Source organism: Triturus cristatus, chromosome 8, assembly GCF_964204655.1.
Source record: "Triturus cristatus chromosome 8, aTriCri1.1, whole genome shotgun sequence".
In the NCBI taxonomy this organism is placed as follows: Eukaryota; Metazoa; Chordata; class Amphibia; order Caudata; family Salamandridae; genus Triturus; species Triturus cristatus.
This window is the reverse complement of record NC_140591.1, coordinates 747,285,309-747,305,951: the sequence shown is the minus strand read 5'-3', so window position 1 is coordinate 747,305,951 and position 20,643 is coordinate 747,285,309. Positions and strand designations below refer to the sequence as shown.

Sequence of the window (20,643 nt, the reverse complement as noted above, 5' to 3'; positions counted from 1 at the left end):
TAGACAAATAACACTATCCCCTGCACTATACCAAAACACATTTCTTCATCTAGAAAAAGTACTACATTTTAGTATAGAAACATAACATAACTCATTTCACAAATTCATAAACAATGATTGGTTTCTAATTCTACCAAAATATAAAAACAGCACAGTTATCTGTCTGCAAGCACATGAAAAACACAAATGGTTATCACAGAATGGTTTGTACAGCATACACACTGTCAATAAGATTGTAGAGAAAAAAAGTACTCCCTACACTTTAGCAGGAGAAAAACATTAGTCTGATTAAAATCAAAATAGTCTACATACATCCCCTCACAATTAAATAACTCACCTTTCAAGTTGTTTTGTAGATTAAGAAGTATATCAGTCACTCACCATATTTTCTTTTACAGAATCTCTGCACTGTGCACCTCTCAGCAAAAACAAAGAATGGAAAAGTTTCCCTTTCATTTTCCACACATATACATGTAAACATCAAATCACAATCCTTCACACATAAACTCAAAAGCAAACACACATTTCTATTGGTTAAACATTTCAACCCTTTCCAACTGAAATATATGTCAACCCTTCCCCCAATCTGCCTTCTACCTGTTACCATAGAAACAGCTCATGGAACACTGCACTGAGCACACAGGACACAAGTTCAGCACACAATGTTGCTAAACAAGACAGGAAGTGTGCTTGACTTTTCAACATATCAGTTTATCATATATAATGTTCCTTACAATCTGTTTTTGTCAACCAATAAGAATCATACCTTTAAAAAACTGAAATATACACCCTACCTTTCAGTGTAGAAAGTAGTCATACAACCAATGATTTCTTGTCTTTTTTTTAAAAAAAATTCCGTGGATCCGCGCACAAAACGCGATAGGATGCGCGCATTTCACCGTTTTTTTTTTTTTTTTAAAAGGGGACCCCAGCACCTCTAGAGGGTCAGAGTATTTCCACTCAGTCCCCTTTATATGTTTTACACACTTATTCCCCTTGCTTCTTCAGGCTTCTACCGAGGCAGAAAATGGCCGCCAACAGTTCCTGGTTTTGAATGTAGACACACACTCGACAGCCAATTAGTATTCAGCGCGCGATCGGGAGGGTGCGCGCATGGTTCGGGGAAGGTGCGCTTACGGTGCTGGTAGGGTCCGCGGATCCTCCCCGGCCATAGATATTTATGTACTTTTAACTCTAATTTTCTCAGGAACTACTAAACGGATTCACACCATTTATGCAAAAGGCACGAGTCTGAACTGAGGACTACCTCTTTGCCAAATTTGGTGTCATTCCGTTCAGCGGTTCGGGCTGTAGCTGCGACAACAGATCCTATGGGAAATTGCATGTAGAAAACGTGTTTTGGGACCCCCCTTTTTTCTCGGCCCCCGCTTGACGAATCACCACAAAACTTTCAGGGTAGGAGCGGAGCGGAGCTGGCCAGAGTTTGGAAAATTTCGCAAGGATTCGTCAACCGGCGCCAGACTTATTGGGAATAGAATGTTGCGGATTTCCTATGGAAAATAGGTCCTAACTACCGGCTGACAGTAGGTAATGAAGACACTTGTATCCACTTCTGCTTCTCCTCCAGAAAAAACTAGCGTGGACCCAAAATAACTGCAAATATTTAATTTATTGCCACCACAATGTCCACCATGACGCGTTTCGGCCAATCAAGGGCCTTGATCACATGATATATGATATATATATTCACCCGATCTGCTTGCAAACTCCTTTGTTGGGAGAAAAAAAAGAAAACGGACATAGACCCAAGATTCAGGGCTGATGTTTATTCACTCGAGCAAACCGCTATTACGCGTTTCGGCCTCATCGGCCTTGATCACATGACAAGTTGCTGCAGCGAATCGGTGATTTTTAAAGTGAAATGTACCTTCTAAACATGGAAAACAGACTACATGGATTTAATACATAACATATACTCTGAGAAATATCTTTGGACATATTTTAACAAGTTCATCTGTTAATGCCTATTAACTGCATTTACATCATATTATTGATTTGAATTATGGCATGAATGCATTCATTTTAAAATCATTCATTTTAAAACCATTAATTTTAAATTCAAATAAATAGATGATTTAATAAATGTATCAATGTGCTTTGTTATCCTATATATATATTGGTATATTTTTATATATTTTTAAAATCATAAAATAAATTAAAATTAATAGTTAATTGTTTTAAAGTAAATATATATATTAATTATTATGTTTGTGTGTTTACCCTTTTTAATTGAGTTTATTTGTTATATTTTGTTAAAATGTATATTAAATATAAATAATTTTGTTAAAAATAATTTTATTATTCAATATATTTAAGATTTAAGATTTTATTTTTATATATATAAAAATCGATATTTTGTACAACTATATTTTTTACATCTATATATTCTTTTTGATATTTTTGAACTTACCTGTTTAAGTATGGGTAGTCAATATTTTTGCAATCTATATTTTTCATCAATAATTTTTAAATCAATATTTTTGGCATTCATGTTGTGTCAGTGAACCAACAGGGTGTATACCACTGGCAACTAGAGGGCCCCCATTTCTAAAAATGGTTAAAGGAGTTAAAGGTTGACCAGCGCCCAGAAAGTTACCATTTTGCACAGCTCTTAAAGCTAGACAGCACAGGAAGCTCCAACGCAAAGTTAAAGCTTTCAGAAAAAATAACAAATGCCCACAATCTAAAAAGACAGAATTAGAATGGTCAGATAGCTGATGGCATTTTGGAAACCAGCAAAAAATGTCTGGATACTGTGCCTGTTAGTTTGGACTGCCTGATAAACATATGGGAGACAGCAATCAAAAGTTTGGAAAATGACTCAACATTTAAATCAAAGTGGACACATACCCTGACTGTTAAGAAACATTAACCCAGTTGGTTTACAAAAAAATAAACTTAAATGCCTACGACTCTGGAAGCATATCCCATGGGATGACACCCTGTGTGCCTCAATTAAAATCTTAAGAAAAGAATATAAAAAGCAGACTTGGGAAGCCAGCTGCAACGAAAATGAAAAGTTCTGGATTAGACTGTTCCATGCCAGTAATGTCAGGAACCCAAAAACATTCTGGGGCATCGTGAATAATTAGGAAAAAGGAAATCATGCATTAAACAATGTGAGCATCTTGAAGCAGGATTGGGTGACTTACCTCATTAATAAACACAAGGGGATGATGAAGCCCAAAAAGAGAATTCAGATGACTAGAAAAGAACTGTGTCCTTAGAGCGTTTACTCAAGTAGATCTCTTTTTTATTAGAACACTGAGGTCCATAGGAAGACACGCAACAATGTTGCCCAAGGACCAAATGGGTTGCTGCAGCACTTTTTCAAATCTAATCCACAATTCTGGGCAGATATAATAACCCCTCTATTCAACTGCTGGGTAGTAAATCAACAAATTCCAAACTCCTGGTGGAGGGCAATCATTGATCTTGTCTACGAAGGGCCATGGCCAAAAGTCCAGCAAACTATCAATTTACCTGGAGGCCTACACTAGACCCAATGATAAAAGTTATATGTGCCAAATGATTACCAACCATTGCATATGGGCCAGAAACAATGTTGAGAAGAGAAACCACACGATTGGATCAACGGGTTACCAACATTTATAGATGATTCTTCCAGCTTCAAAAGTACAGTTCCCCAGCCCAGATATGGCTGGGATTTGGCCTATTATGGAAAGTCAAGGATGATTTGTGGAAACCTGTTTCAAACTAGGAGCAGTCAAGGAGAACACTTCCGAACAACAATTATGGTTGTAAATTTCAATTCCAGGTAAAATGTCTGCTGTATGGTCTTACCTCATAAGTTTCCTCACCGAATTGAATATTGAGAATTTGTGGTCTATTCAATTGTCCTTCTCGATGTTAAAAAAGATTGATAACCAAAAACATTAGGCTACAGTCATGGGTAGATGATAAACAGTTGCTGTCAAGATGTACACATGCCTTAGATGATCCTAAATGAATATACGAAGTTCAGCCCCCACTCAGTTCTGAGTTGTACACTTTTAAAGTTTGTTTTGTACTTATGAATGGGTGGATAGCCAATACTCAAATGCATTAAAAAAAGCCTACTGACCACCATGTCAAAATCATGTAGACTCTCTAACACCTACAATAATCAGTTACTTATATAGCTTGTCTGTGCCCAGCCCTATTACAAGAGAGACGTGACCTCCTGAAAACACTTTTTAAAACTCTGGGGCATCTCTCATCCAGACAGGCAATGATTGCATGTTTTCCGATGGCACACCTACCACTGACTGTGTGGTTTGTAAAGTTCATGGGTACTGTGAAAAATAAAATGATGGAGGTCTCTACAACATACGGGGTATTAACATGAAACAGAGTTTGGGCCTCATTACTCACTAACAGCAGCATGAGAACAGTTGATCCCAGCGACCCCTTTAGTGTAAGATGGACTTGTCAATGCTATAGTATGCTCTTTATAATTCCAACAGTTTTAACTTACTAAACAATTCAAGCTGCTAATACTATATTTTATACATACCTGTAAAAGGGGGGTCCCCCTTATCTCGTATTTTAATGACTTTTCTCTTTATAGACAGTTGTTATCTAGTAGATTTATATCATGTGGTATTTTAATATGAATTTTCTGGAAAATGTATTAATTGAATTTGAACCAATAAGTATTAATTCATATATGGTTTAATTAACTGTCTTAAGAAACAAATATATTGAATTTAACTTTATTTCCTATGGGGTTCCATTTTAAGCCTTTGACTCAAATATTTTCTATTGGAGGGTTTTGTAGTACCAGACGTAGGCCATGTGAGGTGCTGGAATTCTCTTTTTTGGCAGTGGTAATTTTCAGTTGTAACTTGGCTACATACACTGTTTCAGGGAATGGAGATATGGAAGCCTTCTCTCTTGAATAAATTGACACTTGCAAATAGTGAACTCACCAGGCACTCTGGGTTTTATGTTAGATACTCTATATCTCCCTCTGAAAGATGCAAGCATAAGATATTGCTGACAACACCTGAAAGGGCAGGACTTGATACTGTGTGATAATAAAAAGGGAATTGTATCCAGTTTTAAGTAGCTACCACTCACATCATGATGCACATCGAGAAATTAGTGTTTGGAAAAAAGTTGGGATTATAAAGAGCAGGTCCAGACCTCCATGGGCATATTTATAAGGGACTTGGGACACATTTGTACCATGCGAAGTGGTACGTGTGTGATGGAAGCCTCTTAACCAAATTTATGAAGCTATGCAAAGTCAATTTGCTTGGCTTTGACTGGCTTTATAAATGTGGAGTAAGGCAACGCAGCGGAAATCCCAGCATTGCCTTACTCTGCTTGAGGGAGGCTTTCCATGGGCGTTGCCGTGGGTGTTCCAGCGCAACTCCCATAGTTTTTGACACATTCCCAGATTTGCATGGACTTGTAAAACTAGGAATGTGCCTAAATCTTACGCCTCCCCCAGGTGAGGCGTAACGAGGAGAAAACACTTAAATTCTCCTCGTTTTTTCATCTTTCTGCGTGTGCTGCATTCTGCAGCACACATAGAAAGAGGAAAAAGCCTCTCAGGATTGCTTTGGTGAAAAAATAATCTGCATGCTTTGGAGACACCCTTGCACCAGTGTGTTGGTACTAGGCTGCCAAAACGGCACCAGCGGGAGGGCGAAAGGACAGGAATGCGTTGTATTAAATGCTGTGCATTCCTGCCCTTTCCCAGTGATTCGGAGCAGCGCCGCAAGGTGACTTGCTGGGCTGCCCTATCCACTAATCTCATAAATCTGCCCCCGAGTCTTAACAGAAAGAAGTCTCAGATTGGTATTGGGAGCTACTGAAGGCAGAAGATACGAAGATGAAGATGAACTGGGACATCTGGGAAGGATACTTACCTACGCCAGAGCTAAAAAAATACATGGCAAGTGTCTATGAGACTTTTTTATTCCACAGTTAAACCTTCTACCATAAAGAAAAAACACTTTTATACCCTACACAGGTTCAAATTCACCCCACAGAAACTAGCACAATTTGTGAAAAATAAAAGACCTCACCACATAAGATGTGGGAGGGTCGACACTGATGTAGAACACATTTGCAACCTGCCAATCGCTCAAGTGGTTTTGAGTGCACATGAGTAATATTGTATCCAAAAGCCTGACAGTGGAATAGAAAATAAAAAAGATAAGCCACAATGTAATTGTTTTTAGAACGGACATTCAGTTGAACCTTCATACTAAACTGTCACAAAGATTGATTTGACCAAAAGGGAAATATGTATAAACTGGCTCCATTCACACCCACTCTCATTCAACAAATGGCTAGTGGAGATAGCCTATACACAAAAAAAAACATCAACTGTTTCAGCGGTAACAAAATTAATGTGGTCAGTTTGTGGCTATGGTATAATGGATGGCTTAACAACACAAGAAATTCGAGTATGTCCAATGATTACACTATACTATGCTGATTTTGACCAATACTATTTGGCTTTTGGTCAGACTTTCAGCAAGTTAAGATGAAAAGTGGCAAGTACAGTACTCAATAGAACTAACTTGCTTCTGATGGTGTCAAAAAATACAAGAAGAGAAAGAAAATGCTGTCATCAATTATTATTATTTCTTCCAACTTTTTCAATGTGTGCTTTCTTAGAGACACCAGTATGTATTCTACGCAAATGACCCCTCGCTGAACTCAGCATTCATAAATTTACCGTCTTCCAGGTTCATCTATTGGTTTTTACACCTGTTTCCACCACAAACTGCTAGTAGGTTGAAACCACAAAAAATAGGAACAATGGACTACTACTTAGAAAAATGTGAAAACAAACTGTGGTAAAAAATGCATTTCTTTTACAAGTTTGGTGGCTCTTAAAAACAGAGAGGATGGTGATGTTAACACAGGGAACCTTTTGTTGATGTACATTTTACCCCAAAAACATACTTTCCTGGACAGTCCTTTTTGCCACTTCTCCCAAAAATGTTTTGCAGTATTTCAAATATTTTCTCAGTTCCCTCCAGCAGTTCAATCCACAAACTCTGTGCTCCTTTATATTTCCAAGGAAAAAAGACACATATTTTGGAAAACGTTATGAAGGTTTCAGTGAGCAATGCCCAAACATCAAAAAAGGGGTCTGCCCCTGGGAGGTCATGAGAAGGCAGTGGAGAGGAGAACACCTTGCAATGAAGGGGCTAAGCTAAACCTTCAGAAGAGGTTTTCTAAACAACTGCTTGCTACAACCAGCATTTTCTAATAGCATTCTAGAAGTAATTATCATTACGATTGCTGCACTTCATCCTGTTATATTCCTTTCTATGTAGCTGCAGACACACGATTTTGGGTGGTAGGAAGATACTTTGTTAGGATGAATTATAAATAGCCTTTCATGCTATAACTTTATCAATGTTGTTTTCTGCATCCTCTAACAAAGCTTTGAGCCTGATTCACAAAAGTTGTAATTTTACTCCTGTAGTTTTAGCTCCACGTTTGAAATACATTTAGCATTCTGTTTTTATTTGCTGCAACATTCCATTCATACTCCTGGAATGATGAGACTATTGCAGATTGCCAAGAGAAGTCACATTGTGACACGTTTAAATGCACATGATGTATATTTACATTTTAGCATTTGTGCTCGGTTACATTTTTACTTTTTGTTTGACCTGTGGAAAAACTCCTTCCTGTGCCACCTTACCAAATCTGGTGCTCCTTCCGATTCTAATGTAGCATGGAGATTTACTCCTACTGTCCTAGGGTTATATCAGCAACAATTTCCAGGGCCTGACTTTGCCTTGCAAATGTAAATACTAGCAAAATGAGACCTAGTTCACAAAGGTACAGTTAGACCTAAGTCTTAATTTAGACCTGAAGCCTAAGTGTAGATCTAAAGTCTAACAGTATATCTGAAGTCTTACTTGACATTGGAAGTCTAAGTTTAGACTTAAAGCCAAACTTAGATCAAAAGTCTAACTTTACTACTTTTCGTCATTCACAAAGGTAAGTTGCTTTTAATACGTTTACTACAACTAAACTTCCTACTATTAAAATGACTAGTAGTAAAGTTACTAGTAGTAACTTACTATTGTGAATACTGAAAAGTAACTTAGACTATTGGGCTAAGTTAGACCTTTTGTCTAAATTTAGGGCCTGATGATGACTTTGGCCACTGCCACACTCTCATACCGCCACATTCCGCCGCTTCCCACCCGCTGGATTTCAAGTTGTAATCTGGGCAGATGTTCCTGTGGCTGGTGGCCCACGGCACTGCCTTTCAAAGGCTCATAGGAGAGCCTTGGAAAGGCCGCGCCGTTGGATAGCACAGCGCGTTCCAGTACTACATTGACTGTAAAGTTCATGCTGTGCAGGAACCGGGGTGCAGATATACAGGGGCCCCTCTGCATGCACCACCAGGTACCATGGGCCCCATTAGGGCCCATAGGTGTCTTCACCATCACCCACTTCATGGCGGGCTCCCTGCCATCAAAAGGAGGCCAGTGAGGAAACGCATATTATGATTGGTGGTACCGTAGCAGCATATTGTAGCCTCAGACCACCGAGTCACCACCAACGATCGCAGATCCCTGGCGGTTACAGCAGTTCTCTAGGGGTCCAACCACTGTACTCATAATACGGTGGTCAGACCGCTGGTGCAGCAGTCCCCGACCACCACCGCACCTCCACCATGAGTTTGGGGATTCTATGGACCTCCAAACTTGCAATCAGGCCGTTAGAATGTTGGTTTAAACTTAGTCTTCAGGTCTAAACTTAAACTTCAGGTGTCAAATTAGACATCAGGTATACAGTTAGACTCTGGGTCTAAACCGAGACTTCAGGTCTAAAGTTAAACTTTTGGTCTAACTTTATCTTTGTGAATCAGATTCTGAGTTTGTAGCTGTTCACTAACTTTTGAAGGCATAGCCACACTGGAACCCACATTCCATGACCGGAAGCAAGTTTACTCTATATAAATTTACACTATACTTCTGTCACAATATATGTGAGTACACACCAGTACGAGTGCAAATGCTCTTTTTGTGACTACATAGTGTGAATTTATAATTGAAAAACAAACATTTGAACCCTGAGTTTCAATTTAGATTTTCAAATAGCTGTGTGAATCTATCATTGCATAGCTAATATGATGAAATTGTAACAGACAGGTACTGAGTTAAACCACACAGAAATATGATATTAAAATGAAACACACACACTTGTTATAAAGGAGATCGAGAGAAACACAATTATGCACAAGTAACATATTGCAGATCTTTGAGATCACTTTTAGTGCTATTCCTTTTTTCCCATTACAATTAAAATGCAATTAGCAATACCTGTAAATCGCTTCATACGGAGATTCTCTTGATATCCCAAATGCTCTTTCATCCTGAGTTGTCCCCTCCCTGTGAGACAAATATAACCAAAGGTTTACACAGTTATCTTCGTCCAGACCTCAATTTCCTCACATGTTCATACGTAGTCATATTTAATTAAGCAAAAAATTAGGATGAAAAATTTGCATTGTTACTGGTCATTGGCATGCTAAATAAATTGCATTGTGTCTAAGTAAATCAGCTAAGTACATATTTTATTTTCCTTGTTTTAATCCACCAAGCACTTGAATAGTTTGGAGCATCATCATTTTGGCACTATCCTTTCACGTTTTGACTATGCCATATATATGTTCATAAAGTACCATAAATGTATGTGCTTTAATATCTTTAATGTAAGGGGTGTACTAATGTTTTCTTTATAGTGGTACCGAATTGCAGTTGCAACTCATTTGAATAGTATCCTGTGTTCATGTTAATATCATATATATATCCATAATCATGCATGTGAATGTGTATTGAAGTGTTTTGCTACGTTAACTTGACCAAAAGCCTCAAGAATTTGGACTCTAATGTTTAATGAAAGGTTGCTTGGGTTGCAATGTTTTCTTTTTTTTTGAAGGTGTGTTCATATGATCTCATAGTTAGTAAAAGGCATATTATGTATGAGAGATAGTGAGGCTCAGGTGGAGAACTCTTGGCAAACACAAGATGTGCTAACAAACAAAGCGAAGACCCCTATTCATGTCATATCTAGAGACGGGGAATCCAAAGACGTCCTGATTTTCAGACTATGAGATGGGAGTATTGAATAAGGTTGTCAAGTGTTACTGTGAGAAGGTGGAAAAGTACTGGGACACATGACCTGAGATTCTCAAATGTTCTGTGGAAGTTTAATTGGTGGTCACACTTTAGCTTTAGTTAGATTCCTTTTAGACTCGGAGGGGTACAAACCTCTTTGCTACATTCCTGTTGTATGGCATTATGCTATGCAATACTCCCAATCTGGGAGAATGCTGACACCTTCTTGCTTAACTGGATCTAATTCGGGTTTCCTAATTAATACTGCTTAGTTCTGGCAGTTTCGGTAATTCAGATTTATTGATGTATAGGCAAGAGGACCAAAAGTCATACGCTGATCACCAGATTTTGTTCCTTATTTTCTGCTTTGCGGTTACCGAATTCCTTGTATATTTTAGGCTTTTGAGACTAAACTCTTTTCGATGATTTGAATTGCCAGTAGTGATGCTGTATTTTTACACCATATTATTGAGACTTGAATAAATCAGTTTGGCTTTGAATTTGTAATAACACAACATTCAATCCCATTTATTGACTTTTGGGTCCTCACTGTGCGGTCAAATGTGCGACACTGTAAATCGAACTTTGGGATGACGTGAACTCCTCTTTATTTTTCAAGCATCTAAAAAGAAAATTTGGATACTAGGCTCAGTGCTTTGGCAGATGGTAGCAAAACGAGGATAGAATACATTTAGTTAGAATAGTTCAGATCCAATCCCAGCCGTAGAGCCCATGTTTCTGTCTGGAGGATAGGCAGAGTTCCAGCAGTTCGAGAAAGAGTTGTAACAACGGAGGTGTGAATATTTATAGTGTCGAGCATTTTAATGGCTTATGATTGGTTGCAGTTTTTGTGGAGATTGTGTGATGTTTCGTGGAGATGTTTGGAATGTCGTGCAAATGTGGCACTTATTGTGGAGAACTTGAAGTGGTTTTGGGTCCGACATGGCCTAAGATCCTAGGACAATATTAAAAAGTGTAGAAGGCACTGTATTGTCAATGTCTGCTAATTTTTGTGATGCTTGTCGTGAGACGTCGTTGACAACACAATTGAGTTAGGAGCATTTATCTTTGTGTGTGAAAGAAAGGTGTGGTTGGTATGGTGGGCCCTTTGTGCCAAAGAACGCTGTACTATTTGGGGTGACTCCCTATAGGTCGAGGTCTTATTCCAGTGTGTTGGAGTAGGTCGAAAATTGATTGAATATTGTTGATTTCTTTAGTGAGCAGACAACGTTATTTGTTGCAATTGCTTTGTATTTGTTTTGTCTGCATAGCGCTGAGAAGAGTACGTTCATGAGAAATAGGGTGCACTGCTGTAAGGAGCGATATTGATGTTACTGTGTGCTGCAATGAGATTGGTTGGTTGGTGTAAAGCTGCACTGTTATTGGTTGTCTACATCAAAGAGCAGTGGTCTTCACATTTTTTAATGCCACACCCCCCCCAGTGGAAAACAACAAGTAATCGGGCCCCCCTCAGAATTTTTCACAAATATTTTATTCAATTGGCAATGATTAAATATGTCTATTCATATTTAAACACTGCAGTTATGTTCTGTTACTGTTTTAAAAATGCAATCAAAGACATGCTTGCCAAACATACTATTCTGGTCCGGCAAGCCTTGCTAACACGCACAAGTATCCACAGTGTGACTATTAGAAGTAGGGGTGGGGAGTCTGATGAATATGTGGAGTATCTTCCCTTTAGACAGCTTCTCCGAGCCAGGATATACATAGCAAAAGATGTTAGTGATGGCCCATTTCAGAGCAGCTCAAATTTTTCAGCTTAAAACAAAGCACTGTTATCAGTACAATGTTTCTTTTGGCCAGAGCCTGGCTCCCCTTCGGGATCACTTGAGGCCCCCTTAGGGGGGCTCTACCCCCAGTTTAAAGACCCTTGTAATAGAGTGTTGCACTGGTAATGGTCATTGACTCTGCATGGGAATTGTGAGTAAAACCATTATTTCCTGCTCTGAAACAAAATTCTATTTGTGATTACTGACATTTGTTGGAACACTAAATGTTTTTAAGTTATACGAGATTTGTGAATGGGAGATGTGACAATACCTGTTAGAGAGGGAGAAGAGGTATCACCTGAAGATATTCTGAGTCATTATATGGCAATAAATGTGGGGTGTTTGACTTAAACAATGACACAAGATCACAGAGAAAAAAGGTGCACTGGCATGTCCATGCTATGGTATGTTCAATGTGAGAATCATTGAAAAGATGAGGAGGATATTATATGAGATAAAACCACAACCTAGACCTCCACAGCTTGAAGCGCTCAATGCTTGGGAGCCTGTGGCTCAAGCCAAAAAGAAGTAAAGGTATCAGGGAAGAGCTAGAAAGGCAGCACAGGTGGAATGCAGAACAGAAGAAGTGGAGAATTGACATGATGGAGGGAGTAAAATTGGACCCTGCATTAACAGCTGAAGAATTTGAGAAAAGAAGGAGAACACAAAATAGAAAAGAGACAAGTCAAAGGAACCAGATGAGAGAAGTAAACACAGTGACAGTGATTCTAGCAATAGTCTTTTAAATGTGTTGTTGTCAGAACACCCATCTCCATCTAATATGACCCAATTAGTGGGAGGTGGAGGCTATCATGCTAAAGGAAATTCTGGAGAGGATACTGCACCGATAAATGTGAGCACTAATAAAAAAGGGAACCTCCACTGTGAATATGAATCAAATACCGAAGGAAGGGAATCCAGGGATTTGTGCTGCTGGTACCTCCTCTGCTGCTAATGCTACAGATTCTCTCACTGTCTTGGTTACCAGTGGCCCTGTGGTTCCTATATACAAACCTTTGTTTGGCAGGAAACCTAACACACTATTTGGCTGTTAAAGGCACCAAAGAAAGCTCCTACAAATTCAAACACGGGAGGATTTGTTCCCTTAATTCCAATTAATGTCAGTTCCCCTTGTCGTCTGAGTGCAGGTCCAACAATGATAAAGACTGGATTTGGACCTTTAAGGTCATTCCTGGAATTACCAGATACAGAAACACTCACCTGTTGTCCACCCCTAGATGCACATAGTAGCACTCCCAAACAGAGGGCAGTACCCAGAGTTCCTGGGGTGTGGCCTAGTCTTAGCGTTCAGGAAATAAAGAAATGTTTGAAGGTTCTCAACGACACATTGAATGAAAGTGATAGCTCAGACTTGAGTTAAGGAATGATTCAGTTATCATTGAGGGAAAGCTTGGTGGATGTGGCCAAATTGAAACTAGAATTAGATGAAATGATAAATGGAAGTTTGAGTGGCCCCAACTAGACACTTAACAAAAAAATGCACTGTTGTTTATGAGTAAGGATGTTACCAGATGGACGAGGCAAGCCTTTGATAAATCATCTGAATCAGCTCAGAAATGTGAGGTAGATCTGGATAGGACTAAAGCCTTACAGAAAAGACACTGACTCTGTTTTATTGATAAGGACCTAGAGTGTACAGGAATACCAAAGATAAAACTGCAAATTTGGGAATTTATTCACAACATTTGGATTTGGAATGTGCTAGATAAGTGGGAAGGTAAATAGTCAAAAAGGAAAGGCCCAAAGGAATCTATGGGATAACTGCCTTCTTCCATAGAAGAGGGACTAGGTACTTCAATTTCCCCTTATGAGTAGTACCCAGCAAAGGTTATGTCCATGTGCCTTGGAGTATGAGTGATCTTGTGTCCTTTACAAATAATTTCTCGTGAAGCAAATTCAGCAGTTTGTGAAAATCTTGCAGGTTTTTTGGATTGATCTGAATATTTTTTTGTAATAGTTTAGTTCCACGTGATTTGTGGACAGCATGCAAAATAGCCACAGAATGTCCTGAGCGAGAGCCGGCAAGAGATCCATTGATTAATGGTCTCTCACCCACAGTAATGAGAATTTTTAACCAGGTGATGATGTGAAGAACTCAGAGTCAATTCATGCATATTATCAGATATTATTGCAGGCATTTAGGCAGTACAGTGGGATGGAGAAATTGGAGCCAAGAATATGGGACATTTTGCGTCCAGGTTTGTGACAGAATATGATGATTGATGAGATCTGAAGATATGCACAGTATTGTAATGACAAAATGGAAATGAGGCAGAATAAATTGAAAGAGAAATTGATGGTGGCACACATGAAGGCTGCTCAGAGAGGCGGTCAGATCCAGACTTTTGTAGGACTTGTTTCTCCTATGCAAGGAGGATATCGACAGGAAGATCCTATGATGCAAGATGGAGGTGGATTCCAGTCACAAGTTAGAGGTTGTGGTAGCCGAATTGACTAGAGTACTGGAATAGATGTAACTACTTTAAAGAAGTCCAACCCCTGTTACTATTGAAATACATTGGGGAGTTAAAAGCAAAAATGTCATCTTAATCCTTCTAATCAGGGTCAAAACTCAGGGTTTGCTCAGCCTCAGAATAATAACCCCGTGCAGTCAAAATATGTGCAGAGACCAAGGGTTCAAGCCCTAGCAATGCCCTAGCAATGCAAGTTCCACAATCCCCGATGCCACAACAAGTTGCTAATGGCCCTAAATTCACTTCTAACCAAGTTTTAAATATGAATCAGAATGCTGTCCAGAATAACAATTCTTTCCAGTAGTATCCTCTGTTTGACATGTCTGACAATTATGGCTCTGATCAGTCTGCCTGACAGTGCCTGAGGAGTGGAGGAAGATGGTGTATTTGGCTTAGTCTTGGAAGTAGACCAGAGTGGTCCATTATAGAAAGTGAGATAAATGGCCAGCCCGTATCATTTCTGGCTGATATTGGTGCTCTCCACTCTACTGTTAGAACAGTGGAGATTCCTAATTTCTCTCGGGAAAGACAATCCAAGATGTAGGAGTTGCAAATAAACAAATGGCAAACCCCATAACCGAGTCTGTACATGTAAAAATAGGGAATTTGAAGAGAATCATCAATTTGTGCTATGTGATTCGAGTCCTGTGAGTTTGCTGGGACAGGATCTGTTGTGCAAGCCAAATTGCACAATTCATTGCACCCTAAAGAACGTTTAGTTTCAAACTCTTGATAAAGATGTTGCTTTCTAATTGGCAAATCAAACCCCGGTAGTTGAGCTGTTCCCTATGATGACAAGTGAAGAGTTACCTCTGGACCTCAGAGATACGGTGAGGTTAGAATTTTGGGATTTTTCAGGGAAGGGCATTGGCCTCAACAAAGCAGTTGAGCCTGTCCGTATACAGATAAAGCCGAAGGTTGAGTACCCAAGAACCCTGCAATATATTCTGATCCCTGAATAAATTGCTGGAATTACAATGAACTAACAAGGTATTTTGAAGGATATTAAGGGGAGCCCATGTAATTCACCCATTATGGGTTTACAGAAGCCCATCGGTAAGTATTGCATAGTTAGGACCTCAGAAAGATAAACACTATTGAGGTTTCTTGTTGTCCTGTCGTACTGAATCCTGCTGTGATTTTGATTCCAATTCCAAGTGAGGCTGAGTGGTTTAATGTCATTGATATTTGTCAGGCCTTTTTCTCCATACTGTTGCACGAGGACAATCAGTTCCTCTTTGCATTTTGGTTAGGAAGTCGTATTTTGGTATGCTGCTGAGTCACCGCGCGTATACGGAGAATCCATCCATTTTCAACCAGATTGATAAAAATAACCTGGAGTCCTAGGTTATACCCTGTAACTCTGTCCTGGTGCAGTATATTGACGACATGTTGGTTGGGTCAAACACTAAAGTAGTTTGCAAGACTAATACTGTTGCTCTTTTGAACCACCTGCCTGAGAATGGACATAAGGTGTCCCAAATAAGTTGCAATACTGTTTGAGAGAAGACTTGTATCTTGGACATCACATTGGTAAAGGAGTCAGGAAGGTGTCACAGGAAAGAAGCCCGGAAAGTCTGCAAATGAAGCCTCCAACAACACAGAAATAAGTCAGGCTGTTCTTGGGAATGGGGGGCTAGTGTCGCCAGTGGATACCCAACATTTTCCTAGTGGCCAAGCCTTTACAGAGGCTGCCACACAAGGATGTGTGAGATCCAGTACACTGGGATAGTGATTGTTTGGTTGCCTTCCTAGTGTTGAGAGAACATTTTTGCTGCTCCCTGGCACTGGGAATGCCTGATTACAACAACACGTTTTTGCTATTCTGCAGTGAGAGGTAGGGCTGTGCTTTCTCAGTGCTTACACAGATGTATGGAGATGCCCGTAGACCTGCTGATTATTTCTCTGCTAGCCATGATTCAGTAGCTGTAGCTTTGCCCGGGTGTCTCAAATCCATGGCTGATTCTGGTATCAGTGCTGAGAGGTGTGAAGGCATTATTATGGGTCATCCTCTTAATGTTTGTGTGCCATTCTATTGAGATATTGTTGATGCGTACTCACACTCAACACTTGACAAAAAGCTGCTTTACCCAGTGTAAGCAAATCATACTTGCAGCTGGGAATGCCACGTTAAAGCGGTGCAATTTTTAAACTTTTTTGTTGCCTCTTCCTGAGAGTGACATTGGTGAAGGGGAGCATGACTGTCTCGATGTTAGTGAAAGGTGCACCAAGCCAAGACTAGAAATACAAGATCAGCCATTGTTTGAATCTGATTTTGCATTGTTTGTGGATGACTCATGTTTGCAAGACCGTGGTGATAATTTAAGAGCTACCTATGCAGTCTGTACAGTTTCAGAAATAGTTTAAGCTTCTTCACAGATGGCTGAATTAACTTTCTTATAACAGCATGCTGTGTTTTAGACCAGCAGAGATTTCCATTTTCACTGATAACCAGTATGGCTTTGGTGTCATTCGCAATGCCCTCAGTTATGGTCCCAAATAGAGCTTGTGACCTCTTTGGGGTTTTCCCATCCAGAACGGAGAAACAAGTGAGGAAGCTTCTTGAGGCACTGCAAGTGTCTCAACCAGTTACAGTCATAAAATGTGCTGCTCATTAAAATGGGTATGATTATGTGACTGTTGGCAACAGATATACTGACAAGGTTGCACAGTATTGTGCTCATAATGCTTGCACCTTTAATGGGGAGTACACTAATGAAGGAACAGCTAAGATAAACTACAACCTTTTGGTAGCAACTTCTCATACATGGGAGGAAGCCAAGAGGCTTCAGAAAGAAGTATCAGAGGTAGAACAGCAAAGTTGAATTAAGGCAGATTGTGTCAAGAGTGATGAGGATGAAATCTGGGTTTCAGGAGATTGAATGAATACCTATGTTACCTAACAGTCTATTGCCACAATTGCCCAGGAATTATCACAGTCTTACTCATGTAGGTGGAAATTCCATGGTCAGGTTGTTTAGACAAATCTGGTTTAATCCTAGGTTTAGGCTGCTGGCTGAATCGTTGTGTTATAGATGTTTTGTGTATCACCAGAACAATGTAAGGAAAAGAATTGCGGTAACACTGAGTCACATAGGAAGATCAATTGGATGCAGTTAGATTTCATTGCAATGCCCATGTGCAATGGTTTGAGATAAGTCCTGTTTTTTTGTGCATCTTTTCACGCTGAGTTGAGGATACCCAACCAGGAGGAATGACAGTCTCACAGTAGCAAAGTTGCTTTTGAGGGAGTAAATACTTAGGTTTGGCTCTCCAACTTTTTCTGGAATCAGACTGGGGAACATATTTCCACATTGAAATCTCGAAAATTTTGTGTGCAGCTTTACAAAACTGCATTGTAGCTATAGACACGAGACTTCAGGTCTGGTAGAACAGATCAATGGGGCATTGAAACCCAGGCTTTCAAAAGTGGGTGCTTCTATATCGCTGAAGTGACCTGAAGCTTTGCCTCTGGTGTTGATGCGTCTTTACAGCATACCTGATCTGACAACAAGATTGCCCCCCCCATGAGATCATCATGGGCAGAGCTATGAGACTGCCAGCTATACCTGCAAATACACATTTCGACATTACTGATGACATGATACTTGATTACTGCAAAGGACTGGCTAATGTGGTGCATTCTGTGTCTCATCAGGTTGAAACTGTCACAGCCCTGTGTCACCAGGAGCAGTGTCATGACCTTAAACCCAGTGACTGAGATAAGGTGAAGAAACATGATTTAAAAAGTTGTCTAGAGTCCTGATGGTGTGGTACTTTCCAGGTTATTCTGGTCACAACAACTGTGAAGTGTGGAGAGCTCCACAATTGGGTGTATGCTGCACTCGCCAAATTCTGTGTCCCCTTAATGATGTAACCGCACCTCTCCTAGAAGTGCCACTGGTGGTTGAGAGATCACGGGAGCATGTTAGTCAAGCTATGGGAGACCAGCAATCAATCAATCAATCAGGGGATTGTAAAGCGCACTACTCACCCATGAGGGTCTCAAGGTGCTGGGGGGAGAGCAGATCCGGATCAGTTGAAGAGCCAGGTCTTAAGGTCCTTCCTGAATGTGTGCAGGGTCGGGGAGCGTCTGATGTTGACAGGAAGCTTGTTCCAGGTCTTGGCTGTGGTATAGGAGAAGGCTCTCCCACCAGCTCTGTTTCTGTGGATGCGGGGGACCTCTGCTAGGGCGAGGTCGGCGGAGGTTCCTCTTGGGTACATGGAAATATACTCTGTCGTTGAGGTATTTGGGCCCGATGTCATTGAGGGATATGTAGGCATGGGTGAGGAGTTTGAAGGTGACCCTCTTCTCGACGGGGAGCCAGTGGAGGTCTCGTAGGTGTTGGGTCATGTATTAGTGGCGCCGTGTCCCTAGGATGAGTCTGGCTGCGGTGTTCTGGATGGTTAGGAGTTTGTGTAGAAGGGTTTTGTTGATTCCGGCGTAGAGGGCATTGCCATAGTCCAGTCTGCTGGTTATGAGTGCATGGGTGACGGTCCTTCTGCAGTCGGGGGGGATCCATTTCAAGGCTTTAAGGAGGATGCGGAGACAGTTAAAGGTGGTGGATGTGACGGCATTGATCTGGTGGTTCATGGAAAAGGGAGGAGTCCAGGATGATGCCGAGGTTCCGAGCATGGTCTGTGAGGGTGGGTGGGTTCCCAAGGGCGGAGGGCCACCAGGTGCTGTCCCAGGCGGAGGTGCAGGGTCCCAGGATGAGGACCTCAGTCTTCTCTTAGTTGAGCTGTAGACAGCTGTCCTTCATCCATGCTGCCATGTTCCTCATTCCTTCCTGGAAACAAAGTCTGGTGTGTTCTTCGTGAGGGAGAGGATGAGCTGGGTGTTGTCAGCATAAGATACGATGCTGAGCCCTTGATGTCTGACGATGGCGGCGATGGGGGCCATGTAGATGTTGAACAGAGTCGATCTGAGTGATGATCCTTGGGGTACTCCGCAGTTGATGTCAGTGGGTTCGGTGAGGAAGGGGGAGAGTCTGAACCTCTGGGTTCTGCCGGAGAGGAAGGATTGGATCCAGTCGAGGACGGCTCCCTGTATCCCTGTATCCCTACGTCATGGAGTCTGGCGGCTAGTGTGCGATGTGAGACGGTGTCGAAGGCTGTGGAGAGGTCTAGAAGGATGAGGGCCACGCTGTGTCCCTGGTCTAGCAGCATGCGGATGTTGTCAGTGGTGGCGAGGAGGGCAGTCTCGGTGCAAGAGCCTGAAGCAGCATTTGTTTAGCCTCAGGGGGGTCTTGAGGAGACGAAAGCTGAAGCAGAAGCAGGAGAGTCACGTCCTGTGGAGATGACTAAGTCAGACTCAGACCCTGACAAAGGGCCTAGTGCTGCAGAAGCACAAGTGGCAGTAGTAAAACTTTGACCAGGAAGGCAGGAGAGAGGCAGACTGAATCCCCAAGAATAAAGTGGGTTCTAGACTATTCTGGAGGACACTGAGGATTCTGATTTGAGTGATAGAGGAGGTGAAGGGACTGCTCTTATAAGATCAAAACAAGCTAGAGTACCCCATTGGGGATGGTCATTCCCTTAATGTACTTACTTTGCCACAAATGACAGAGAGAGTTCTGGAAAGTTTGGGATAATAGTGCCTGTCCAGTTGAACCTTCTTGAACTGAACATTTTGTTTGAACTGCGATTTGAACTTGCTGTGCCATCAAAGTGACTAAGCTCTTTTATTCCATATGAGACTATCAGTGAGTTTGAACTGTGCATTTATTAGAGACATTTATATAGATTGCTAGGAGAAGAAACAAGAGCACCAAGGCCTGAGGCAGCTGAAGGAGTGTAAGGTTTCCCTTTAGTAGAACATGGAGTAGGACTAAGGAAGGCTCACAAAGACTTTGCAAATATTCTTATTGCATATTTTTGAAAATTGGTATTGCCAGTTGCACTGGTGGAAATCGACAAAGAAGGCTCTGCTGCTGCTAAATTCCACCCAACGGTCTGTGTTTTAGGGAAGTATTTGAAGCCAATCCTCATATTAGTAGCTCTAGGTACATAATAGCAGACACATTCATAGTTGTAGTACTGATCATTTTGCTTGTAGGATTATATCCATCTACATCTAATTCAGGAGGGACTAAGTCTACAATCATTCCCAAATCCTCACACACTAGAATTAATAGCTTGTATTCATTAGATGAGAGAGAAATGCAAGTAGATTCATCCAGAAGCAATAATTCTGCCCATGCCTGTGTTAAACTGCGTTATGAG

General features: G+C 40.8%; 1 protein-coding gene across 1 annotated transcript in view; it reads right to left on the bottom strand.

The window, feature by feature from the left end:
• Positions 1-20,643, bottom strand: part of LOC146805016 (acetylserotonin O-methyltransferase-like) — a 498,405-nt gene that overhangs the window by 223,121 nt on the left and 254,641 nt on the right. Inside the window, exon 4 of the mRNA XM_085620449.1 lies at positions 9,336-9,404. Within this exon, the coding sequence (XP_085476575.1) occupies positions 9,336-9,404 (69 nt within the window). The remainder of the gene's footprint in view (positions 1-9,335; positions 9,405-20,643) is intronic.